This window comes from Dermacentor albipictus, chromosome 3 (genome assembly GCF_038994185.2).
Source record: "Dermacentor albipictus isolate Rhodes 1998 colony chromosome 3, USDA_Dalb.pri_finalv2, whole genome shotgun sequence".
In the NCBI taxonomy this organism is placed as follows: domain Eukaryota; kingdom Metazoa; phylum Arthropoda; class Arachnida; order Ixodida; family Ixodidae; genus Dermacentor; species Dermacentor albipictus.
The window spans coordinates 52982718-53010474 of record NC_091823.1 but is presented as its reverse complement, the minus strand read 5'-3'; the positions used below and the strand labels follow the sequence as shown (position 1 = coordinate 53010474).

At 43.8% G+C, this 27757-nt stretch overlaps 1 protein-coding gene across 4 annotated transcripts in view; it reads right to left on the bottom strand.

Moving 5' to 3' along the window:
- Positions 1 to 737: 737 nt before the first annotated feature.
- The window catches only part of Tmem131 (Transmembrane protein 131), a 96867-nt gene continuing 69847 nt past the window's right edge, over positions 738 to 27757 (bottom strand). For 3 of the 4 annotated variants that reach the window (XM_065446853.2, XM_070535429.1, XM_070535428.1), the window contains exons 33-37: positions 23355 to 23555; positions 18289 to 18566; positions 12097 to 12123; positions 7324 to 7560; positions 738 to 4185 (exon numbers count right to left, since the gene is read on the bottom strand). In XM_065446853.2, coding sequence (XP_065302925.2) covers positions 3970 to 4185; positions 7324 to 7560; positions 12097 to 12123; positions 18289 to 18566; positions 23355 to 23555 — 959 coding nt within the window. In that variant the 3' untranslated portion in view covers positions 738 to 3969. The remainder of the gene's footprint in view (positions 4186 to 7323; positions 7561 to 12096; positions 12124 to 18288; positions 18567 to 23354; positions 23556 to 27757) is intronic. The other variant, XM_070535427.1, reaches the window with a different exon arrangement.

Sequence of the window (27757 nt, the reverse complement as noted above, 5' to 3'; positions counted from 1 at the left end):
AGTATCATTAAAGTCATTCAGAAGGCACCGTGGAAGCCTATTTCTGTTTAATATGACAATATTTGTCATTCTCAAGGGGCACTGTTTTATTATCAATCAAGATAGAACAAAACCTATATTGCGAGACAAAATCGACGCATGCTCTCGCCACAGCGAATCAATGCACCGTGATCCCACTTTCGACATGAACGATTGCAGCGCCGGTGCTTCCAGTGGCGACCCTTACATCCAATAGGCCATACTAGAGTAGGCGATTCTACGCAATTCTCATCCTACGCAATTCCTTTGCTATACCTGAACCTTTACAAGTGCTTTGCTATATGCAAGCTTAGTACTTCTATATTTTCTGCTATATCCGATGCATGTGGCTGCATGCTGTGCCAGTTGTACCAATACCCATGCCTGTACACACACCTCAGTGGTCTGGTAGGGTTACGTTGCTGGATGTTTTTAGCCCATCACAGATGCCTGCATCTGGCTGCAAGTTCCTACCAATGCCATGGCCATACAGCCGCTTTGGTACAGGCTGCATCGCTATATCTTCTTTGACGGACATTTGATCCTGACCAAGCCATCGGCTTCCAAAAAGCAGCTGACCGCTTTGACCACCGCTAACCTTCATCACTGCTGCACGAGAGCCATTGTAGATCTTCCCTTAACTACTTCGCTGTAAACATTTGTAACATATTCAGCAGTGCATGCATCAACCCAGAAGCAGCAAACAAAAACAAGGAAAACTGGTGTTGGATTCTCTTTATTTCTATGAGCTGATAACAAAGCTCAGATAGAAATTCCAGTTTTTTTTTTTTTTTTTTAAGGAACCCTGCAAACATTGAACTGACAACAGCACAGCAGGCGGCAGTGTTGACCATGTTGGGCAACTGCAGCAGCCAAACAGGCATGGTACTTCTTTCTGCGATAGTATATTATTTTTCTTTCTTTAACGTGGGAACAGGGCACATTTGCTCTAACACAGCATTAAGCACACATCAATTCACCACTCCAGCACAGGGGAAAAAAAAAAAAGAAAAATGAAGCCAACACGAAGGGTCTGCAATCTTCTCGTCACAAGCCCACCGCTACACAGAGAACAAAGGACAATGCATTTAAGTAGGAAAACTCTACGGCACGCTGTGCAAGCCAAGTTTCTTGCAACGTCAACAAAAACATACCTGTTCTGGCAGTGCTTTAAAACATGGCTAAAGAGCCTTTATGTGTTTCTCAAAGGTGCAACACTTTAACACACAGTATCTGCTCCTTCAACCACTATGATTATATATATATATTTTTTTTTACAGATGCACTTGCACAAAAATCGAATAGCTTTCCGAAGAATGACGATAAAACATGACTCTGCACACTACTTTGGCAGAAGCTGTAACAATGTAAATGATTCAAAACAATAAAAATAAATTAATCTGTTAAAGAAAGCAATTAAAACAACTTCGCAGAATGCAACGTCCACTGGCCCTGCACATGAGACATGAAATTTTCTTCACAAGCAGTAAATTACAGCCGACAACGTCCCCCTGCCCCCACTTCTTCTGTCAATTATGGTAGTGAGAGGGCATTGCAGCACATCAATCCACATACCCTTGCCTGTGGATTGCTGAATCTGACGCTAATCTTGGGTCTTTATCTTGGGGGTGCTTACAATGGATAAGGATGGCAGAACCATGTGAGGAACAGTTTACGTTAAGTGTATATTTCTCACAATATCTGAGCTCTAAACCTCCCTCAAATCCTGTAATGATACAATTCACTGTCCTAGAAGTGCAGAACAGAGCCAATATATTACAATGCTCGCACCACAAGCATAGTGCACCAGTGATACCGCTGTACTGCTAAAAGAAAAAGAAGGATAAAAAGCCGCATCTCCACGAACATGAACAGCACTCTGAAAGTGCTTCATAAACCACGGCTCGTTGCAGCAGCCACTCTATCACTAAAACTTTGCAAACCCTGACTAGGCAACAACAGTGAGGTATTCACTTGACCCCAAAAAAAGAAGAAAAAAAGAAGCTCATTTCAAGGCATTAAAATGCAAGCATGTGGGCATGCCATTCAAAGCAAGTACGCCTGCAGAACATGCAGGTCCATGTGCTAAATGCCATGTAAGAATTCTTTTGGTTTGATGGGAGCGCTATGTGCACAATAGCTTACTTTCTGAACCTCGCACTCTCCCACCAAACCCAGATACAGTACATGAACAAGAGTCTTATCTCAGTCAGGCATTTTTGAGTAGGCCCGCAACTCTTGCTTGCAGTATTTTTCTATTAATTAGATAATCCACAGGAGCGAGCTACAAGGACAATTGTGCACAGATTGCTGGATGAAAACTTTAGCACTGAATTTAGTCACTCTATCACTACAAATTAAATCCTCATAAGGCGAGCCCAAGATGAAACATACAGATGCACTTCACAGATTGGCCAGCTCATACATCACATTATGCAATATGGTATTTCTCTCTCTCTCTATTTTTTTTTTTTTACACCAGTGGTTAACACTGTGCTGCTTTAGTGTGTGGCATGGTCTACTGTGATAAAAAACACATGAAAATACAGCCCCTGTAAAGAGCAGGCAGTAATTGACGTAAAAATTCTGCACACATACATAAAATGCATGAGCCAGTCTTTGCTAGTGTTTTACCAGTGCCTCTAAATGAAATGGTATGGCTTAAAAACAGAGCACATTTTTAAGTGAAGGCGCTCCTGCTGGAATACACTAGCCGTACATTCTTGTGTTCTTTTTCCTAGTGAACCACACTATGAGCTAACACTCAGGAACATTTTCAATAACAGAGCAGCACATTCGGTCGTATCAGCTGACAATGCAGTTTCCTCGATGCTTGCAGAAAAATAAATCAGACAGGCACATACTAGTGCATCGAAAAACCAAGCCTTTAACAGGTCAAGTTCACCTAGCAATGCAAAAAGGTACGAGGTCAAGAATGACAGCAGAGGCACCACAATGCATACTAATGCAGCAGCCCTCCTGCTCTCTCTCTCAAACCTTTCTGTTTAGCAATATCTTCTAAATTTAAAGTTACACACCAAATAACCCAATGGTAATTTCTGTTGTCAGTATATATGGTTTCAATGGGCAGTGAATGAAAAAAAGAGCGCACTATCAAGTAGGAAAGAAAATAGCTTCAATAAGTTCAATCCAAAGCCATGAGAATGGTACATTTCATGAAAACAGGTACACACCAGCTACCACAAATATCTTCCTTGCCTTAGTACTTTCTTCACACTATGAGTGCCACAAAACTAGATGTGTGGTGGTTCACGGTGCTCACATTTGATGCAGCAAAAAGCACGAATTGAGTGGACTGAACAAGATGTTTGGCCGCTGGCACAGGTAACTAGCTTGGTGCTGATCTCTGTACCTTGTCCTGGGGATTCACATTAAAACACAGCTGAGAAAACAACACAAGCCTCTAGCTGAAGGTGTAAAAAAATAGGGCATGCTAGTCACATGCTACCAACAAGATTTACTTCAACACCTTGCACACGGGTTCCAATGCTTTTTGACACACTGTCCTTCCTACACCACTCAAAACATGTATGGCAGCATCTACAAACAGCAAACATTTCTTCACACAAGGGCAGTTAGGACCAACTGGAATTCATGTGCAAGGTCAGCATGGTGCAGTTTTTTAAAACTTTCGTGTAATGCCCACAAGGTGAAGCATTTCTACAAGGCATCAATCGTGCAGTCGTGATGCCAATATAATGAAGAGCCTGCATCATAGAATCATGCCAGCTGCTACAACAACGTTCTGGCACTGTGCGATATTGCCCAGTCCCAAGGCATTCGTTGCGATTTGGCAATGGTCAGTTTCAAAGCCGAGAGGAAACACACAAATAAACAAACAAACAAGGGGTGAGCTGGACACAAATAAGTTGACAGTTTGTAGAAGTATTGCTGGGGTGTGTGTGTGCGCACTGGGAGCATTCTTGCCATTCAGAAGGACTCCTTGTCCTGCCACCCCAATGGGGCATGTGGACCCTTGATGGCATTGCTGCTGTTTCCGTTACTACTGCCCACTGGGGGATGGCCCACTGGCATGGTAGCGCTGTCTTGGAACAGACTGTAGTTCCACGGGCGGGATATGCCGGTAGGCTGCTGCTGTGTCCAGATGCTGTGTGACAGTGCTGTGCCCAGACTGGTTGGATTTAGCTGAAAGGAGGACAAGTACAAGCTTGTCACTACTAACGTTCTTTCTATAACTGCTGTTCCTATGATCATGATTTCAATAATTGTATTAATACACTGTGAATATAATGGTATAATGCAACAAGTGACTTGTAAAAAACATAATAAATATAAAGAAGAAACCCGTGTAGAAACCGAGTGTGCCGACAGGTAGGGTAAAAGTTCCTTCTGTGCCCGTGGAGCGTACCCCCAACATACATAGCCATTCTCTAAAGTAATGTTAATATCTAAAAACTGCAACGAACGATGAGAGGGCAGTTTGTGCGTAAACACTAAAGCTGCCTGTGCCTGTCGGCACACTTGAAAACAGTGAAGTGAGCCATCGCATACCAATGCCTGGGGTGTGCCCTCACGAAGTCGTGCCCACATGCAGTGCAGTATAGTTTAATAAGCAAATAACCTGGCTAGTGTCTGCTGGTTACCCCTTCGCGGTCATTGTGTCTCTGACGGAAGCCCTTTTTTGAAAAACCAAGCAAGCCATGTTTGGGAAGAAGACCATACGGGAGAAGAAACCGCTTAAACCTGTTGTGGTTCCGTATTTTCACGAGGTGGCCCACCACGTGAAGAAAGTGGCTAACCGACATGGTATGCCTGTGGTGTTCTCTGCTCCACAGAAGCTTGCCCAGCTGTGCTCACGCATTTCGCGTGATGGAAATCCGAGCAGATGCAGAAAAAAGCATGCCAAGCAGTTTGTTAACTGCTGTACGGGGGGTTATGTATGAGATCCCGTTGACCTGTGGGATGGCTTACCGTATTTACATGATTGTAAGTCGACCTCGCTTTTGTAATTTGAAAATCTGAAGTGCTGAAGTTGACTTACAATTGAAACCAAAACATGGCATCACCAAAAAAGCGAGGCCAACGAAGCATCAGGGGAGCTACAACGTAGTTACAATTTTATGTTTGCTCTATAGCCCTTCCCATAGCTTTTCGCTATGCTATGTGTTTGTTCGCTTTTCGACATTCTTGAGAGTTTTACAGGGCACACAACACTCATGGGGGGGTCAATAGTTGGTGGAAATGCCGTTGTTCCAGTCGCGATGGCACCCTCAGAACAGCAGTGCTTGCGGGGAGTATCGATAGTTCATGGAAGAGCAGACACCGCCTCACGTGTTTCTCTTTCCCTGTAGCTCCTAGTTTGACTCGTTCGACTTGATTGCCGGCTAAATGCTATTACCATGCTTCCTCAGTCGTCCCGAGTGCTCCAGGCCCACTAAACATTCGGGGCTCATTCACTCATTCACAGCAGCATTCAAGAGGGCTGCCATCCTTTACGCCAAAGAAACAAATCGCTGCGCAGCGGACGGCAAGTTTAATGTTTCTGAACGGGTGGTGCGAGAGTGGTGACTACAGTGAAGCAAAATTTTCACTTGTGACGGCAAATGAATTTCCTATGGGCCGAAGCCTGGACACATTCCAAAGCTGTAGCCCAAGCTTGTGGCGTATGTCGCTGAAATGCGTGATCAGTCCCTGCCAGTGAAATGAGACAAGCCATGAAACAAGCCCGGATCTTCGCCTTTTAAGGACCTATTCCACCATGAGTACAAGTGGCTCGTGGCAGAAGACCGCGAACTTACGCCAACCGGACCCGTCAAAAGAGCCTCCCTGACAGCTGCGTGTGGTTGGGTGCTTTCGGCGTGGGCTGCTGTTCCACAATATGTTGTGGAGTGGTCATTTGCCAAATGTGGAATTTCGCTGGATGAAGACGCACTGTGGCACCATAGCAGCAATGACGATGGCAGCACTAGTGAGGACGATGACACAAGTGAGGACGAGTAGTCCAGTGACCATGTCAGCTACTAATAAATTTTCGTTATCGAATGCTCCCTCGCGTATGCTCCTTTTTTTTCTCCTGTCACACGTGATATCGGGGGAGTCGACTTATATTCAAGTCGACTTACAAACACGTAAATACGGTACATAGGCCAGACTGAATGCAGCAGGGGATCATTTGAGGGCTATTAGGAGCAGTGGGACAAATCTGGCTGATCATTGCACCAAGTGCACAGCATGTGAACTGCAAGTGAGTGACTTAAGAATCTTAAGCAAAGGTCGCGATAAGACTGCGCGTGAATTATTGGAAGCCTTTTATATCAAGAAAAGATTAGATGAATGTGTGAACGATACGTCTGTGGAGCTCTTCAGGGCAGAAATAGAGTTTTTTGAATGTGTGTTTTAGTTTTAATGATTTAGGTTGCCTTGTTACTATGTTTTTTACATTGTTGTTTTGCACTGCGCATGTCATCCTTTTCGCATACATTTGTTAGTGTGGCTGCAAATAAAATAGATGTGAGTTAGCACCTGCCCTGCATCTTTCTTGGCTGCTCGTGTGTGTCTTCCTGTGCGCTTATTTTTCGTCACTCTGCAATGCACCATCTAGCCTGTCTGCAGGTGTTGTTGAAGTACTTTTACATTAAAAATTTCTCCAATTCACTCAATATTCCATGTTATCAGCTAGTTGGTGATCTGATCATACTGTTGCCAATGGGAAAGTTCTATGTCTGTCCTGCTCCACATGTGGAACAGATTCTTACTGTGTTTAAAGCGTTATTTGGCTATTGAGGCTGTTTTCATGGCCAATGGTTGGAGGTTGGACTTTCCGTGCCAATACAAGGGCACTGATTCAAAGGGCGTATGCTCTCGTGCAATTGAGCTGTGGTGCGCATCTGTTGCTGGACACCAACTATTACAGATCTTGTAGATTTTAGTGTTGTCCATCTATATTACAGTTGTAGATGTGCTGGTTAACGGCTGTGTTCTCAACGGAATCGTGTAATCAAACAACAAATGGTACTTAAGCCCCTTCACTGCAACACATATATGGCATCAAGCACATCATTTCTTTAATCAAGCAAACACCTTTCGAGAAACGTCCAGCTATTTGCTTACATCGACAATCACCATCAACAATTTCTGCACAATTTTTCACAAGACAACAGGACTAGAATTTAGTAAGCCAGGGAACAGACTACACAAATGTGCTGTTAATTTCAGGTGGGATGGGTTTCAATGCCATTTGGACTGGGAAAACATATTAGGGTGGTGCGAAGTGGTCAAGCTATAATACTTAATCTGGTTAAAAGCAGCAGTGCTGTCGCTCACGTGTTCAAAGGATGCTGCTGGTTCCAAGCTAGCGTCTGGCGAGTCCAATCCTATAGATGACACCATATTGGTCATGGATTCGGTGGGTGATGTGTCCCCCTGAGGCAAGCTGCCAGGTGACCGCGGTGTTCCAGAAGGCAACGTTACAGAGGTGCTGCTCCACCAGCTAGAGCCCCACACAGATGGCAATGCAGCAGCTGGGGCTGGTGGTGTTGGTGCTGGTTCCCATAAATGAGGCTGAAATGCAGACATTGAAAACATATAGTGTTTAATGTTTTCAGATTTACAACCTGATGCGAGTGCCAGTGTGTAAAAAAATAAATATAAAGGCAACAAAATTTGCACAAAGATCTTTATAACAGTTTATTGGGTACATGGGCATTCGAGAAAATCCATAATTTAAGAGGAAAAGCAAGAACGAAAAATAATGTAACACAATGAGAAATAAATAAAAAGAAATTCTGAAATTATGACCAACCAAGGTGCTGACATGCAGCAGCAGAAAGGCCAAGATGCACAGTATCAGCAAATAAAAAATAAGGCTTTCTAAGGCCTTGAGAAATGAAGTGTGCAACTGTTTGAAGTCACATCTGACATGAAAATTGCTTCGGTATACGTGATGTATATACATATACATGTTAATATTGGCAAAAGAAAAAAAAATCTGTTATCAAGTCTGTATGAAACAAAAGCAAACATGATGTCTCTGACATGCCAGCAAATGATCTCCGAAGGATTTAAATGTTCTGTTGGCAGATTGCCATGCTGACATGTGCCACAGAAACAATTAATTATTTACAGGCACCTTGCACCATCCCTAATATGCAACTGTGAAATCACTGTGCTTACAAGGGATCGGTGTGCTGGACTGCCAGCTGCAGCCCAAACAAACCAAGCTGCTGGTCAAGATTTGCATGCTTGCCTCGAATGTGTCACTTCAAGCTGCTCTGGTTAAGTACTATTGTGTTCAGTATGAACTGCATATGTGAGCGCTTTGCCACATGCTTTTGCATTGCAGCTCACATACCGAGCGCAACAGTACAATCCCAGATCAATATTTCGGACATTAAAGACACTGCATGAGAAACAAAATTCCACTGCTACAGCTGTCAGTCTAGCTTTTGCATGTGATCTCACATTCAATCGCCAACGAGATCTACTGGCACAGACACTGACAATGAGCGTCTGGCGACAGCTTGTCAACAGCCATTTCCTGCAAATTTTTGTCACGGCCATATTGTCTAGGCCACTATAGTCGGGTACAACTTTAGAAAAAAGGGGAGGCCCTGCCCCGATGACTGAAGCGCGACAGCAGATTGCCTCCGCGATCAAAATAGTCCCACTCAAAAACCGTGTTTTGAAAGCACGTAATTCTCGGTATAAATAAAGACTTGTGTATTTTGATTAATGGTTTGACAGAGCTCTCGTGATTGGATTGCAACAGCTCATGCCGGATCGCAAGAGAAAAATGAACCCGTGCCTTCTACAATGCTTTGCGTCATCTGCTTTTTAGCTTCATTGCAAGGGACAAAAGAAAGAGCAGCTCTGGATGGCTTTTGCACTGGTTTACGTGTACACGGCACATTTACTACTCGTTTTCCGAGCTTAAAATTAATAAATTGCTGTTTAACTAATACTTTAAAAGAACAGTGCATTTATTGAAACTATTACAGACCTGCGGCAAGAAGACAATGGACGCAGAAAAGGCAAAAATATGCTTTATTCATTGTTTTAAATAAATACTCTTGGTTTTAAATAGCATAAGCTTTATTTTTGTTTTTGTTTTTTCACAAACTTATTTTCCAGAATGGGATAGGTTTTCTTTTTCGTTCCTCTTCATGTTTTTTTTTTTTTTTCAAGCCTGCAGTTTCGTCAGTTCGCGTAGCATCAGCGATGCTCGCTGCAATCTCTCATCGCTGGATCATGGTTCAGAATAAACGCACTTGGCAAAAATGGTGCATTGTAAGCTCAAAATAATATTTCCGGCATGATAGACCACCACAAAATGTTTGGGAATTTACGCTGACGAGAGACGGACACACACGACTGACTCACTTGGCCCAGTTCGAAGCACGGGCGGCCATTTTCTCCATCAGTGCGGTCACCAACCGTCCGGCTCGTGACGTCAGTACTTAGAGTGCCCGCCCATTGGTGGAGGCTCATGTGCATTTGTCTTAGAGGAGTAAACACCCCTTTTTTTTTAAGTTGTACCCGGCTATAGGCACATGCAGTGCTGCTTTGAGAGTTGACCACCAAAGTTGCAGTTTGGTGCCGAGTTAATATGGTAGCAATTTCGTTCACATCCACCATATTTGAGGCACTATACGCATGGATCATCAGGATGTCTAGTGAATTTTGTTCTTAAAATTCCTCGACGATTCGAGGTTTTCCATGACTTTTGCACGAAAAATTGAATGAGTAAAAAAAAAAAGGAGGAGAAGAAGAAGAAGACAGCGGTTAATTTTTTTAAGTACTAGCAGGTCAATTTTGAGAACTTTTCTAACAATGTGATGATACGACGAGGACACAGAAGCAAAGATGACAATGCACACAAAATCATCTCTGCTGAAAGTTTCCCAGAAAAAGGCATGAGGGCTTCCCTTTGAATTTCCTGGTTTCCTTTTTTCACAGCCTAACTCGGTGTAAAGTGCTTTGCAGCCACGATCATGACCACGTGATTAAGCACTGTGCATGCCAATTCGTAATGTCAAACTTGATGAGGGTTCCTTAAAAGGTGCACACTACCAGCCATCCGATAATCTGTAACTGTCATTTTCCATTTAATATATTCTTATCCATCGCTCTAGTGGCCACTTGTACAGCAGGGTGCAATGCAATTAGGAAGTAAAAAATCCTACTATAGGCTTTTCTTAGCTGCAGAGATTTTTTTTCCAGCACTATCGTTCGGTTCTATTATGTGGAGACCTCAATGAACCAGGGTTCATGGCATATTAAAAGGCTCAAAGTGACAACATTCTTGAAGAAATGAGACCATGCAGCCACCTCACAATTAATGCTATATAATTTGATTGATTCATGGGGTTTAACATCTGGAAGCAACACCCATCAGCCTTGACTTGTGATTTGCATGAACTGACAAGAGGAAAAAAAATTAAAAAGAGAAAGCAGAAGGAAAAGGTTGAAGGTCTTTGCTGCACATGACAGGGGGTGTTCCTGAAATGCAGGAATCATGCTGATGTGCTTACTTCAGCCAGCATTAAGATGTCATAGCAGTGATAACTACAGAACTCTGGAGACTGAAGATGCAGCAATTTAAAAAGCCTTGTGAATTGCTTGTAAAGGCTACAACATTTCTGCCTTTTCATTCAGCTTATAAATTAGAACGCAGGTTATGGCTGCAGTAACCAAGTGCAGGGAAGTTGAGTCAGGTGAGCATTACGCTGGTGAGATTACAGCTTTATAAGGATGCTTGCTTCATGCTCACCTAATGGTTGGGCGTAAGCAGTCATGTAATCATGTGCACCTGCTAAGGGCGTGGCAGTTGCTTTCTTCAGCAATATAATTTCAGTTTTCAGGGTGAAATTTGTGGCAATTCATTATGCTGACCAAATTAGCCACATCAGCTGTTTGCATGTCTCTAACCGGTTATGGATATTGCTCGAATGCCTTGCTTTAGGATCAATTGCCTAAATTTTTCAGCTGAAAGTTAACCATTTCTTTTTTTTTTTTAATTACTTGTCTAATTGCTACGTATGAGACAAGTGCAATTTTTTGGTTAAAGAAATGTTTTGTGGTGCAGCCGGGCCTTTAGAAATTTGAAACCTAAATTTTCTTGGCCATTTTCCATGACTTCCCTCTGTAAAAGAAGAAATTCGCTGACAATTCCGTTACTTTTCAAGGTGCTTAAAATTTCCCTGACCTTCCAGGTCTTCCAGGTTGCTACACACCCTGATCGTGTCCAAAAAATTGACCAGCACACCATGCAGCATTCAAAATTTCTTTTGCCATCACAGGGAACCAGCGCTGGCCAGGATTTGCTATGGCAGTTTAAGTGTCCTACCAAAACTTGCTATCGTCGACCGGTAGGGAGGCATCTTGAAGAACGAGGGATGCACGCCTATATCAGCACTTGCAAATGCCAAATGCAATCCGACCAAGCTATGTCCATGGACATGCATGTCTTGAGGAGCACATGCAATCCTATGTTCTAGCACGGCAGTGCCCAGTCAGGTCAGAAGCTGCACACACAGGCCTCAAGAGAAGCACTGAATTTGCTGACACGAAACTGCAGCACGTCATACTAAAACTACTTTCTGCAGCCCACTAGTGTATGTATTACAGCACTGCTGTTTGCATGCCAAGTTTCAGTGCTGGTTGCCCATACACTGGAGATCTAGGGGCATGTGGAGGTGCTGTGGGGAAGTCTAAATGATAGCACCAGTCTGAAAAATTGTGCATCCCAAAAACCAATTGAAAATTGCATTCGGCATTTTTGCTACTAGAACAGAACCTATATTGAGTTACGCGCAAACAAAGAAATTTGCTTTGCTGTAACCAACATCATGTTGAACCCCACAATTTCAGTTTTGCTAAAGCAGGGAAATACTGACTGAAGTAAGCATGACCAACCAAACTTCATAGTTACTTTGTTATATTCTATAACTTATTATATCCACTTTCATTATATAGAGGTTCGGCTGTCGTACTGTGGCCTGACACCACAGGAAGTGACTATTACCACAGGCTTCAAAATGTAAAGGTGTGAGCAAATGCTTTCAACATGGCTGCCTCTACATTTTTCATGTGACTCACCTTTTCTGCTGAGCTTCTTTTCCTTCGCTGCAGTAATGAAAGAAAGAGAGAGAGGAAAAGTGGGGAATCCATCACTCTACCTCTCCTTATGGCTCGTGTCTGGGACAAGTGGTTGTAATACACAACCAAAACCAACACCATTCTGGACCCTCCAAAATACCAAAAGCCACACGTTTCCAGCAACAAATTTGAATGAATGTGCCCGTGCACTAAGGCATCTGTGCGCGAGTTCTTGTGCCAAGTGCAGGACCCTCTCCCTGCTCTCGGATGCGTGCCACAGAATAAGTTTGCAGTATGTGTGTGGGGTAGGCAAGTTTAAGCATGCTTCCAGGGAACAATACTTGTGAAGGAATCAAAGTACCAGCGAGATTGCTGCAAGCCCAGACATGAAGAATTGAGCACAGGTGCTTCGGCCGACTGTGGTTTCCCTCTCCCAGTGGGGATGAGAGTTTTCTCTAGAGAGCATAAAAGATGGTGTGTCTGTTAGCTGAGAGCCTTCGCTTCTTGAACAGCTTTTAGGGCTGACCGCTCTTGACCTATCCATGAAAGTAACTGTCCAGTTTTTACTCTACGTTGCCTCGTCTCTGCTCTTGGTCACTGAGCTGATGCTACCCCTGGGACTGAGATGCTTCCTTTGCAACGCCCTGTTAGCACCACTGCAGTGCTCTTCGTTGTGTATAAGGTCAATGTCTCATTTTTTGGACTCCCTAAGAACTGCGAAAATGTACGAAAAATGAGGCAGCCCAAAAAACTGAATGCATGCCTTTAATTGCCCACAAGGACTCAAATCGCCACAGCTGTGTCCAAAATAGCTTTAAAGAGACCCCGAACCACTTTTTATCAAAGTTGAGAAATGCATGTGAAGTTAAATTAGACTATTTCAGAAACACCTTGTGGCAAAAAGTACTTCAATGCATCAGCAGAAGTGGAGTTATTGGCAATCCGTTAACAATGCTTCCGTTCCTTCTTCAATAACTTGCACTGTGAAGGCTATGAAGGTGCAGGGCATGCACACAATGCTCCACATACTGAACATCCCCGTGGCATGCAGTTCAAATTTCATTTTGGAAGTTCTTGTAGACATCAGTCACTATTTCCGATTTTGGTACATTCGATGTGTCAAATGCGGTTGCCCTCAGTGACCTGCAGTGCGCTCAGCCAGTGGATGCATCATGGCACCCCGTGGCGGGCCACAGTATCTACGCTGCATAGCAGACTGCAGGTACATGCAACTGCAGTGTGTATGCGCAGCATTTGCTTTGTGCACGACAGGGCTTGTGTGCCTGCTCGCGCTCATATGCTCCAGTCTGGCCATGCTACTTGGTGTGGACTGGTTTTGTCCTGCACCAGCTTGACCAACAGAAAGTAGCCACATCCAACTTGCACATTTTGAAGCGCTATCAATATGAAGCAAAGTGTGCCAAGGCGTCTTAACCAGGAGCAGCCAGGAGTGAGCGCGTGTGTGTGGTCTAACCAAAAGTTTTGCATGTTTATGGGTTACTTGAGTGTTCAAAACTAGTCAACATTAGCGAGACCCGTTGGCTAGGACATCGATAATCAAATGGCCAAAGTTTAATTCCCACATGGATGGCTGCACCTGAGCATGAGCAGACGATTGGCGGCTCCTTCCGAAAGTGCATAATTATTATTGAAATTCGAAAGTAGATTTTCTTTTACTTCACCCTGTTTATTTAACTGTGCCAATAAGTATACGTACACACAGAACAGTAGGAAGAAGCGTACTGATCCAGACAAACTTCTTGATTGATGGCAGCTGTGGGCGAATAGCATCTGCATATAAAAATTTGCTACATTATGTAATAAAGCACCCACAATAGAGTGAGGAGTAGGCTTCTGTTGAAAAGAGAGCATTTGAGAAAGTTGACTTGGGGCTTTGCTTGGGAGATCCACACACTCTGTCCATGGACTGTGTCTTTTCACCAAGCCTGAGGGGTGGTTCAGGATTCCTTTACAGGCCTTCCAGTACAACTATTAGGCATCCTCGTGTGCATGTTGCGACAGGAGACGGTGGATGCATGGGTATATAATTAAGGAACATATATAATGTCCTGTAACAGTGGCTCCTTTGCATTCTTGATGTGCTTCACCACAATACATTGTATATGCTTTACCGCATAACAATGCTGTATTGAGGCGAAGCTAAATTTTGGGAGTTGCCATTATACAACACTTTAGACCCTTGCCGTGCTTTCCGCGCTTCGATGCCATCGGCAAGGATGACAAAGGCGGAGTCAGCGCCATTGCCAGCAGCAGCAATTTCTTTAATTGAAAAACACGGCACCGCAGCAGCTAGGCCTAACAACTACTGTGGCTGCCAGTGGATTGGTGTGTGAGAGCGCTCGCTGGTTCAAGGCTGCAATATAATCCAAATGGTGACGATTGCTGCTTTAATTAATGCTATTTGGATTTGGGGTCACAGCAAAAAATCTGAAAAATGTGACGCTGAAGAGTTTCAATGTCAGAAATTTCAGACGTCCTTATACATTGTCTCTATGAGGCATGTGGCTCAAGGCGTCCAAATTATCAGGCATGTCCAAAAAATTAGTCTTTAATGGTACTAATATTTCCCCACAAATGCAGAACTCTCTCTCTCTCTCTTGCTGGCAGACTTGTCCAACATTCATCCAACACATGATGTCCTTTTACACAAAAGACAGAAAGCATTGTTGCAAAGCTACCAGACTCAGTGACAAAAGCATGATGTGAGGTGGGGCTTGCAATCATAAGGGACAAGCAGAGTGAAAGACAGCACCCATTGCATTGCGTCTACGTAGAATGACAGCTTGACCTTTTTTCACTGTGGTTGTTCAGGTTTGTGGAGAGTGCCAACGACAAAATTTAAGTATGGCCACTAATTTTATCTTCTAGCTAAAATACCTCATAGGTGAGAGTGCAATGGTGTTTAAGAAGAGAGAGAGAGATTGCAGAACTACCGAACCACTGTGCTTCCCAAGTCGAAAGCTGTGAACATATGGCTGTGTAAGGCACCATGGTAGATCTAGCATAGCTTGACATAGCGGATGTGGCACCCACAACTCATTTGAGGGAGGTACAGTGGCATGGGTAAGTACAAGAGAAGTTGAACCTGGTACGCAACAACATAATTGATAGCAATGTGGCCACAACAGCAAGAAAAAATCCTGCCAGTGTGTACTTAGCAGTCGAATGTCACACTAGGCTACTGCAATGGGTGATAGAAGAGAAGCATAGGCTCTGCAGGGCCATCTTACAAGCACCTATGCAGCTAGTGACATTAGTATATCTTTACGAAAACAAATTTTTACAGAATCACCAAAAATGCACTGTAGAACATCAGCAGCTGTACCAAATGTTGACCAGCAGTCAACAGTATTTCATACGAATTACAAGACTGTTCCGCTGCCTATTTTACAAGCTCTAGGAACCGGAGCCTCCTACTGGGCATGCCTTGCAAGGGGCAGAAACAAAGGGACTGCTACCTTTTTTTTGCGAGTGTAAGATGCCTAACATATAAGCATGAATCAACACCAGCTAGCCCCCATTCCTTGCTTTAATTAATTCTCTGCATATCACCTTGGCAGCTAAGTACACGATACCACTAGGACATGCAGGCACAGTGTTTCCATTTGTGCGCCATACTACATGCACCAATCCCTCAGCTCTGCTTCACAACAGCTAGCTGGAAACCTGCCAAATGTCAAACAGTACAGTCTCTTCCCAGAATAAGAATTATTCAATGAATAAGGCACAATCTAAAGGAAGTTTACACCCTTCGTGGCTTGGCTTGTCCCCAAACAACAATCGTCATCTATCTAGCGTGTATTTCTTTTTTTAATGCTGCATGGCCGGTATTTTCAGGTCACAAATGGCATGTGCGCTATCAGCGTGACATAACATTCTTGACAGGAAAGTAGTGAACGTAGAGTTTTCAAGAAAGGTAACGCAAGTAAAATGGATGATAATTATATTGTTTAATGAAAACATATGCCCCCAAAAGTGAATTTTTTTTTTTTTTTTGAAATGCAGTTGTTCCAGACATCTGACACCTTTGCATCCAACAGCTCATGCTCCACATCAGCTTCAGAACTAGCCTTGATTCCTATAAGTGAGGGTAGGCTAACAAAGAACAGGTGCCTACTGAGTGTCTACCAAGTTGACATTTTCAAATTCTGTGAGTTTTCCAGGTTTTCCCTGAGCAACACAGAACTTTATTTTATGTCAAGACAGGCTGACACCACATCGCCCGATGATGTTACTCTCAAATTAGCATTTCAAAAAAAATTTAAAAACCTTAATTCAGTTTGAATAGTAAGGAGTAGTGTTTACTTTATTCAAAATAGACAACTGAAGGTAGGGGATAGTAAGATGCACAGAAAATAAAATATGTTCGAAAAAGAAAAGTGATAAAGCCCACTGTAAATCAAGTCGAACATTCTCAAATACGAATAGAAAGAGATTCACACAGAAGCGAATATTTTCGAAAATAAGCTATTTCTATGAAGTGATAGCAGAATCATTGATATTAGGCCCGAACTTTGTCACAAGTGAGATTTTCTCAGCAGTTGGAAAGTCAACCTCAACTGTCCTCACATATTATTAGCCCGCACAATGCCTCTGTTTTGTGTCTCACTGCTTTCAAGAGTTTATTTTGGTTTGAATGAGGGTAACCTGCACTCATGCGTCAGTCAACACTTTGCTTTTTCAGCTCAAGCTCCTTCATAAGGTGGCACAGTTCCTCTCCCGATCATTCCTCAATGCGACGATCATTTCTGTCCTTGTCCTCGTTCCACCGCACGTTCGCCCCGCAGACTATTTGAAGCATTTTCTTGGTCATTTGTACAGTCAATGTCCGATTTTCCGTACTCCACAGGGGCCACGAAAACGTCCAAAAAATCAAATCTGGCAGTCCGAAAAAAATGAATGTGTGTCTTTTATTGCCTTTAAGGGCTCAAATCCTCACAGGCACGTCCGAAAAAGCTGTGAAGCTCTGCCTGTACACTTATTAGGCATATCACTGCTTGTACGGCGACAGGAGACGGCCGGTGCACGTGTGCATAATTATGGAATACGTACTGTGTCCGGCGACAATTGTCCCCTCCCACGCTTGTTAAGCTTCACCACAATACTTCACGTACACTTTACTGCGTAATAATACTGTGCTGAGGCAAAGCTGCCTTTCGGGAACCAGCATTTTACAACGCGCCATGCTTTCTAAGCTTCGAAGCCAATCGCGAGGATTACAGACGTGGAGTTGGCGCCATTACTGACAACGGCGAATTCTTTCAATAAAAAATACAGCCCCGAAAGGCAAGACCTTTAATAGCGAACATCGAAGCAGTTAAGCCTAGCGTTGCCGCGAGGGTGGCTATGGCTGCCAGTGGATCTGCATGCGAGCGCTGGTTTGAGGCAGTGAGATAATCAAAACGGCAGTGTTGGCTTTGATTAATGCCATTTCGGAACTGCGGTCGCGGCAAAATGCCCGGAAAATCGGACAGCGAAGGTTTCTTGCGTCTAAAATTACACATGTTCTTACATCGACTCTATGGGGCACATGGTGGTGCCACAAAGCCGTCCGCATCATTGGGCATTTCACAAAAATCGGGCGTCCGGAAAATTGTTCGTTGACTGTACACAGGCAACTCCTCCAGCCGACGACACGTGTCAAAGACAATTCATTACGATCCCTCTTTTTTACTTGAGCCAGCAGTAGGGCGACTTTCATTCCCTTTCAATAAAATGACAGCTAATCTTCCCTGATTGAAGCACAAATTCTCTGAGCTTTACCTGAGTTTTTCTAGACTATTTAAAATCCCTGAGGATTCCCACTTTTCCCGGTTTGTAGGTACCCTGAGCCTACCAGAGACAAAGAAATTCTCACAGGCCCTCAGACAGCCACTTACCTCCTACCCACTGCACACTCTTGTCTGCCCGTGCAAAGGCCTTTGCAGCCAAATGCAAACTTCCTAATAACTATGCATTTCCCCATAGGCAATGTCACTCTACAAAAGATCATCCCATAGCATCCTGGTTTGAGCACCACAAGATTTCAGTAATTGGGTTTCCTTATTCCAGAGGTATTCCACTAAAAGAATTAATGCTAACAGGTGTACGTACTGGCTAAAGCTCTGTAATGACCAACGGATCCATACCTACTAGAAAAGCCCATTATGCCACAAGGCCAAGCTGACTCACCGTGGTATCACTACATCCAATGGGACGCTGTGGAGGGCTGGGCGCCCAGCGGTCAGCTTCACTGTGCATTGTGGGTGTTCTCACATCTGAAGCACCCCACTGGCTCTTGGTGACTACCCCAACTGTTGCGTTGCTGGATCCTGGACCTTGCCAGGGGGATGCGAATTCCCCAGGTGTGGGCCTTGGTGTTGACCACGGTGAGTAAGTGGCTTCCGGAGAAGGTACACAGTAGGCGGTGCTCGTCCGTAGGTTACCCGGTGAGAAGGAAGCACACATGTCTGAAATAGAAACAACACATAAATACACCAGTATACAATATTATCATCATCGGCCAAGCACACATGTCGGAAATAGAAACAACACATAAATACACCAGTATGCAATATTATCGTCATCGGCCTATATAACCTCACTAAAATGATGAAGGCCTCTCCAAATACTGTATTTACTCGCATAATGGTCGCACTTTCTTGTAAAACAAATTGATGCAAATGCAGGGGTGCGATCATTACGCGGGTTAAGTTTCCCGCAAAAAGAAAAAATTTTTTTTTCATCCAGGGTTTACTGCGGGATGACAACAGGTCAACAAATAGGAGGCTGCTGCTGTATGTAGTGCAGGTCACCCAAACAAAAATGGCAGCTGGAGGAGCAAGCCAAACGCGCCGAACACGCAATTTTTTTTTCTTCTCGCGATTACATAGCATGCATTGAAACAGTTTCTTCTGGTATCAGTAATAAATAATATTGTTAATATTGGCAAGTTTGCGGCAATAACGTAGCCATGTCCACTTTGAGGGGACAGAAACAGATGGGTGCGCTTAGCTGCCAGTGACATAGAAAAACGCGGCCGGCATGCTGCGGCAACTGTGGCATCTGTTTTCGCTATTATTCTAATAAAGCATGTTTCCGCTAAGGGTGGGCGGATATCTTAGCAGTGTTACAGGCGTCGGCGTATGAATAGGGTACACTTCTAATGTATCAGTGTAAACGTGGCCATTATATTTGCCGCTCGCAATTTGTTACGTGCCCACAAGTGCAGATGAGAAGAAACGAAAGGCGCCTCTTTTTGTTGTTGTTGACCACAACCATTATAAAGCCTACACATAATAAAGGCAAGTTTTGGTTGCACCTCTTTTTGTCATGGAAGTCCGGAAAGTGATGAAAGTAATGAAATGAGGCATCTACTTCAGATTGTTTGGTGTGTGCAGACCGCTTGGTTTGTCTTGAAGAGTCATTCGCTAGCATTCAACAGATGGTAAGCGCGATGATTATTAGCTAGACTTGGCACACGACATATCGCTGCGGCAAGTTCGGAGTACGATCATTACACAGGAAATAAAAAAAATCTAATTTTGACAGCAAAATTCAGGGATGCAATCATTAAGCGAGTAACTACGGTACTTTCTGGTTACTTCTGTCAAACATTGGTCAACTCAACCTGCAAATTTCCTTAACCCATAGAACACCATTTGTCTGTTTCACGCATTACAGAACCAGCCCAACTCCACCTATGTTGTGTCGTGAAGTGCATGCCTACCTGACCAGGTGGCACTAAGCGAGCTAGCTAACACCTGCCTGGTTTTACCATGTACCGATGTCACATGTACAAGAGGGCAAAGTACTTAGCATGAAATAAAGGGAGAGTGTTCTGTTTTGACTGTTGCCTCGTCGCGTTCCTTCACTCGTCGCTGCCTTGACGGCTACAGCACAGTTCGGCTGGCCAAGCACACCTGCTCGTCAGTGACACCCCCAGCTCGGCAACATTAACCTCTTTCCCTCAATTCCAACTAGAATATCAGTTACCCCCTATTTGGTCTCTAATCTATACAGCTAGTATCTTCTTATCTCAATGTTAAAGGTCCCCTCAACAGGTCTGGCCATTTTGAGCTGACAAGCACAGAGCATACTAATGATCGTGTTTGCAAAGAATTACGTCACTACGTGCCGCATAAAGGTCTGAAATTTCAATCCGAATACTGTTTTCCCTTTCCCTCGTGGCGACCACGCTCCAAGCCAGACGGTGACATACTCGTGTCCCTGCGCTTACGTAGTCGTGTCCGCAATGTGACATCGCTCGTGGTGACATGTGACTTCGAGAATTATTCAAGGCAACATTTCTTATTTGCGTGATCTGTTGCTTGAATTCACAAATTGAAGTTTAGAGAAATAATAAAACACAATCTATGCCATTTTCTACCGTGTTCCGGCGCATGATCATGCTCTGCGATTTGCTTGTTCTGCCTCAGTATTTGTGTAGCACTGAATTATGCTGCTAGTCATGTGTCCTTGTGCACAGTGCGCAAAATCGTGTGCTGTGCGAAACGAAACAATCACAACAGCTTGCGTACAATGCTGTCAGCGGAAGTGCGCAGCGCGAAGAAACAAAAGCGAGGAGAGAAAAAAAGGAAGGCCGGTCCCGTGACGCATGCATCACGCGATCTTCTATGTCCGATATGGGAGAACGCAGGAAAGGAATTTCGCTTGTGGAAGCTAGGCGGGGCGAGTGGAGAGAGTGTCTCGCTTGGCAGTGGAACTTGCCTGCTGAAATCATGGGTTCGCGGCACTGAAATATTTCTATCTCGGCTATTAATGAGCCGACTTGAAAAATTCTTGCGGCGGAACGCTCCCTAGAGGACAGGTAATAACTTCCAGCATATAAGCAAAATTTACAGCAGGGCCTGGAGAGGGAACCTTTAAGCTTATTTTCTGTTCAGTCACCAGCTGTGCAATCCTCAATAAGCAGTGTTGAGACCCAGGGTAGTGTATTTCACCACTGTCATACAGTTGTGATTTGGCATCCGAGCAGCCATTACAGTTCCGTGGCTGATGATGTGCCAGGTGTCGGGCGAGCGAGAGGTGCAGGGTGATGTTCAGAAGATGAGAAAAGGGTTAAAGTATTTACAAAGTTACATGATGAGAGTTTACATGTAATAGCACGAGTACTAGTACTCATGAGTAGCACGAGTACGCATGAGCGCGAACAGGAGCTCTCGTAGAACTAGGAGCACGCTCCACAACACTCGGGGTACTTTTTTCATGCACTTCTTTTTCCCCTTTCTCTTGTTGGGGAAATTCACTGTTCTTCTTGGCCAACCACAATCGTTAAAGTGTTCGCTAAATCCTGCCCATGATGTCACATTGTTCCGCCGGGCTCCGCCTGCAATGTTGCACATTCACCCCAGAATCAGGTGGATGAGGTGGCAAAGTGGGAACTTGATTTTGAAGTCGTTCCCACGGAAGTCCTTGACGTTTACCACTTTTATCAATTAGTGGGCCATTCGTGACGGTCCGATTGTCATAGTCAGGTTCCGGTAGAATGGTCTTCATGATAGTCATTGCTTCCATGAAGGGTGGCGACTGTTGTCACCTTGACATGAGGCCCTTTGTCCCCGTGTCATCGTCTACGTTGGGTCCAGTCTAGTCCAGGCGGGCGCCCATCTCGCCCATCTGCTTTGGGTATGCTGATTTAGTTGCCAGCTCCCTGGTCCTGAGAAAGCGGCGATGCAGCGTGAAGGGCCTTTCATAGATGCACGCTAACCGGTGAAGAATTAATCATCGAGAAGGGATGCCGGGTATAACAACGCTAAATGCCAACTGTAACAGCAGGCAGAATGCAGTGTGCATGCTCCCTCTAAAGGTGAGATGTCATGAACGCGCGGTTTAAGAGAAGAATTGCTTGCTCTATACTCCTCTGACCCAGGCAGCTGTGAGATGTATGGGCATATAAGAGTGAGGAGAAAACATGAGGTAAGTCCCATTGTCTTGGCACTTGTCTTGCATTCGTTACTGTGACCCTATCTCTTATGAATTATTGAATTATTTTACAACACGTGACCAACTAGCTTAAACCAAAAGTTCTACTAAAACGAGAGTTCCGTTTCTTGGATATTGCCATAATGTTTCAAGAGCAGCACACCTGTTGGAGATATAACCTGAGGTCAAAGAAAAGACTGCTGCCATTCTGGTTGGCTCACTCAAAGGTTGTTAAGAGAGGCATAGCAATCACAGCCATTAAGAATGCCTAGGTCCATTCATGCCTGCATTAGACACAACACAGCTTCAAAGCTCAAGCAATAGGAGCATTATTCCTAGAACCTTTCCTTGCCAAGCTGGCAGATGTGCCTTTGAGAGTGAAAAAGGAGATGTGCACTTTAAGCTGCCACCCCGAACAGTAGTAAACAAAGCACGGGCCATCTGGGCAGGTGTCTTTTATTTCGACGAGCTGCACGAGAGCCTATTGGTTTTGTCTTGGATCTTAGGCGCCAAGAGAATGTTTTCTTTGTCTTATGGTCCAGGCATGAGGTCGAAGTTTGGCTAGAGAACAGTTATCCCCTGCATCTCACTGACAGATTTACTCACAAATATGGTGCCACATGGCCTTCGGCTCCTCGCAATCTGGTCGCTTTGCGCACATGTTCGAGAACTGGTGCCATGATTGTGATGTTTCCTTACGTCTATGCTTATGCATGTGTTTTGCTTGTCAGCACATTGCTACACCAGCTGCGCTTGCATGCGATTTCTTGGAACTTCTGACAAATATGCTTATGGTGACCGTCGCCCCTTTGTTTGTACATATTGTGTATTTTGGGTAAGCATTCTACACTGTGACCTGTGCTAAAACAAAGTGTTCTAACATGGTTGGCTGATAGACTGGCCAATCACTTATCTGATCGTCCAGTTACGATACAAACTATCAATGATTTGTCAGTAAACATTCTGGGTGGCACATTGGGTCTAAAAAATGTAGCTGCAGCATTCCGATCGTCGTTGTGGATCTGACTTCGGGTGCCAAGCACCATCAGCTTGGCCGAGATAGCATTTTCCTATCTGGTCCAAACCAATGCAACTTTTTGTAAGCGATGTAGCACTGAAACAGCACGAAAATTCTTTAAAATATACTAGCAGCAACCTCTCTTCATTGAAAAGAATGTGGTTGCCCTCCTGGTTGACTTGGCAAAACAGGTAGCTTAAAATAAGGCTTTGGCCCAGCATACAATTTTGCTATGTTATTGTTGAACTTCAAACGACACTCAAGGAATGGAATTATGTTGGCCCCAAGTACCTACTTCTGAGTACAGGTGCAATTTCCTGCTTGGAATCGGATGGTTCAGGCCAAGGTTCCTTTGGTTTATCTGCTAAAGAAAATGTGTCGATCGGAAAGTCCGGCAGTGCCCTGCTCATGGCATCCCAGGAATGGCCGAGCGGAGCGGATTTTGTCTTCAGTGGAGGCTCCACAGCAAGCCCAGCTGGCTTTTGGCCGACAACACCTGTGAATGGAAAGACAAGCAGAACAAGATCAGTGGCTCCCGTGCAAGGCTCCAAAGACTGAAGTAGACATCCTCACCCATGAACAGCAATGAGAGCTTTCCACACACTTATCACAGCAGCTTTGACAAACGGTTACAATGTGCAATGTGCACACTTCATTACAGAGTACACGTTGAAGGTGCACAAATAAGATGCACATAAGAAGCAATTTGGCAGCTGCACCTTTCTTGTTTCTATGGATGTTATACTTTTCATTCCTAGGTGAAAAGCATTGCTTCAACATTTGAGCAACTGGGAATGGCTGTTGGTTAAGGGGACAGGATATCTGCCATGCACCATATTAACCCTCATAGTGATCCCACTTTTTTTCTTAGGTGGCGTAAAATTCCTAGCGATATTTTTCCACGGCCACTTCTAAAAAGTAGGAGAATGGTATGATTCGGTGTTTGATACGGCGTCTGACGTATCGTATCGAACGCTGAATTGTACTGCATGTCTCCTATTTTGGTTGCATGCTGGGCACTCAATCCAGCTCTATGGCACGGCAACACGGCTCGAATCCAGCTGGCATTTTTGGCATGTCAGACGAGAAATCATACCGTCTGTCTCCTGCTTCACAGCAGAAAGTTTGAGGTGCGATCATTAAGCAAGGAAAAGAAAAAAAAAAAACACTTTCTGATTGGAAAAGTGGGGGTACTTTCATTACGCAAGTGCACTTTTTATGCAAGTACAAAATACGGCATTTTAGGGCGCATTTCATAACCATTTTCTCATAAGACGGTTAGGTTATTTAAAAAGAAATTTTTTTTACTGTATTAGAACATACCTTTAATATTATGATGTTCTTTTCTGTGACTATTTTAGTGGTCCTTAAGGATGTGCCAAATCGATTAGTAGATTTTGAATTGAATATCGAATATTAGAAAACGTTTCACAAAATTTAACGCTTATAAATTTTGGGCAAAAACTAAGGTGCTACAAGTACTTGGGAGTCTCTCAAAATTGCACAACAAGAATGTAGCAAGCTATCAGTAACTTAGGCAGTAAAACTGTGTTAATACGTACTTGGCGGGAAACATGGATCAGGTACGCACTAAGCATGGCTAAATTCAGAGCGCGAACTACTGGGACACAAGCTAAGGCACAAGAAAAGACAGGAGATGCACTAAGTAATGTACTATTTAACTGACAAATGCAGGTGAGTGGCTATAGGCCTACTAGCCAAAAGAAATGTGTACATTCTCACTCAAACACACACGCAGACAAGTTTTATTTACAAGTAGGCAGCATAAATCTGCGATTTTCATATGCTGCCGTGGCCGCATGTGAAAATCACATCAACAACAGCAGCAACAACGCCATCCTCAAACTCGCCATCCTTAACTTGTCAAAATCTACTGTCACACTGTCAGCACAGTTCTTGATCTGGTTTTCCACTGTCACTCAGCTCACTGAATTTACTCACAACATAGCTTCCGCATTAAATAACCGCAATCAAATCAATGCAATATTTATAGATTATTCCAAAGTATTTGACATGGTCTGCCATAATAAGCTTCTTTGTAAACTACGTATCATACTTAATGGCAATAAGTTACTCGACTGGATAACCGACTACTTATACTTAAGATCCCAGTTCGTCACTTTTAACCATGCATAGTCATCGTCAGCCACCGTAACTTCAGGGGTGCCCCAAGGATCGGTGCTTGGGCCTCTATTATTTATAATTTTTATTAATGATGTAGCAAATGTTATTAATGACACTGCAGTGAAGTTACGCCTATATGCCGATGTCTGCGTGCTTTATCGTAACGTTGCCAACGCCCAGGATCAACATGAACTAAACAAAGTGTTTTCACTGTTTTGTGAATGGAGTAACACATGGCAAATGAAAATTAATTTCACTAAAACAGTTTCAATGATCTTCGGTAACAAGAAGAATCCACTGCATTTCTCTTACAGTAATAACGGTAACTACTCGACTCATGTCAGCGAGTTCAGATACCTGGGTGTTATTTTTTCGTAAAACTTAAAATGGAATGCTCATATTAATAACATTTCTGGAAAAGCACTTCGCAAACTTGGCTATCTTAAACGAACCTTAAAAAATGCCACAAAGGAATGTAAATTAACTGCTTACAAATCACTAGTTCGACCGATCCTGGAGTACGCCTCAACTGTTTGGTCCCCTCATCACGCGCACAACATTGACTGTTTAGAATCAGTTAAATAAAAGCAATACGATTGATCTTTGGCCAATAAGATCGTAACTTTTCACCTTCTTCACATATGCACACTTTATCTTTGCAAACGTTAGAACATAGGCGTACACGTGAACGATATTAACGATATTATTCATTACTGATACGGAAGAAACTGTTTCAATGCACGTAATGTACTCACGAGAAGAAAAAAAATCACGTTCGGCGGGTTTGCCTTGCTCCGCCGGCTGCCATATTTGTTTTGGTGTCCCGCACTGTTACAGTGGCAGCCGCCTGCTTGTTGACCTGTTGTCATCCCACAGCAAATGTGGCATACTCGCTAATACTCAATTCAAAGGTGTGAGTAAGTGACAAAGGGTTTCAGTAGACTTGAACATGAACGTGAATGAGTAGTACTGAGGGGATTGTGTTCAGCCATTTCATTGCAGCGCCATAGTGCAGCACGTTTTGGGCACAAGGACCATGTCACGCCCAGATCAACTTCGAACTTTGCATGTGCGAGTTGCTGCTTTCCTTATTTTTATACTCCAAATGGTGCCGGTACAGCAGTGAGGCTGTAAACCAATTGCTGCTGTATGCACCTGAGCAGACAAGAGGCTCACACGATTGGTCTGCTCAGGCAGGAATTGACATCTCTCTCCTGGTAGCTTGAGCCAAGTGTGGGAGGGGGGGGGGGGGGGGCACAGAAGAAAGCTCTCAAACAGTGATGCTGTGCATATTGGATTCGAATTCTTCTGGGCAGCCATTTTGCTGGCCAAACCTGCCGAGGGTCCTTGGCTCAAGGAAAATGAGTACTTTTTCGCTGCATAGTCAAACTGTGCAGGGTCGCCCAGTAGGCTATGGAGCTGAAGGCATATTGCCTTGGTAGCACAGTCATTGGAACAGTCATCCTGCCAAATAGCAGCGTCTTACGGTGTTTTATAATACTGTTGTGTCGGCATCATATGGTGGGAGCTTCGGCAGGTACACACCACGTGGATAGGGTGTAGCAGTTAGTTCAACGCCAAAGCAGTTGTCTAATAAAAGCCTTCTTCGTACTCTGAGCCTTCTCTTCCCGGCACTCTGTCTCACTCCCAGCAAAGACCGATCAATCATCTCTTCTTTAAACATACGCAACACATATGGCTGAGCTGATTGTACACAGTGGGCTTAGATCCTCGGACCTGCATGGTGGTCTAGGTAACCCCATTGGAATGCCATAAGAGAGATCACAGTACCGATGAGTGTGAGCAGAAGCGAGTATGAGTGTGACTGAAATGTACATTCGTGTGAATGTACGCGAGTATGAATGTGAGTACGTACCTACAGTTGTTAGCTATATGGGTTTTATGGCGCAAGAGCAACTACAGGTATGATGTGCCATGCGCAAGATGAGAATCTATAACTTGATAAAAGTGCTTCAAGCAACAAAAATTATCCCTTTAGAGTTTGTTTAAGAAACCTGCTTCTTCTAGAAACTAAAAAATATTGTCTAGAGATACAAGCGTGTTTTCAGCTAGGATCAGGGAGGGATAAATGGTGCTAGTGTTTTGTGACGTTCATAAAAATATTTGTCTTTTTTCTTCCAACGCAGGACATATTATTAAAATGTGATTCATAGTTAAGTTTCTTGGTATTGATTAGAAACCGCTTGTTCTTCATTTTTCAATAAAAAGTTATGTGTGAGATGTGTGTGTCCGACACCAAAGCGACAAAGGATAACTTCCACGAAACATTCCTGGTGGTATAATGTCTTCCACTCCTGCAGTATGGGCTTTACTATTTGTAGTTTGTTGTTAACTTGACAGTCCCAATCCTTTCCCCACTTTGTGCTGACCGCAGCACAGACTACCTGAACACAGTCCTTGAGTGGAAGATTTATTTCTGTTAGTCTTACATGGGCTGTCATTGTTGCATATTGGTCCACCTTTTCATTTCCCAGGATTCCGACATGGCTTGGAAACCAACAGAGACGAATTAATTTACCACGATTTTCACTT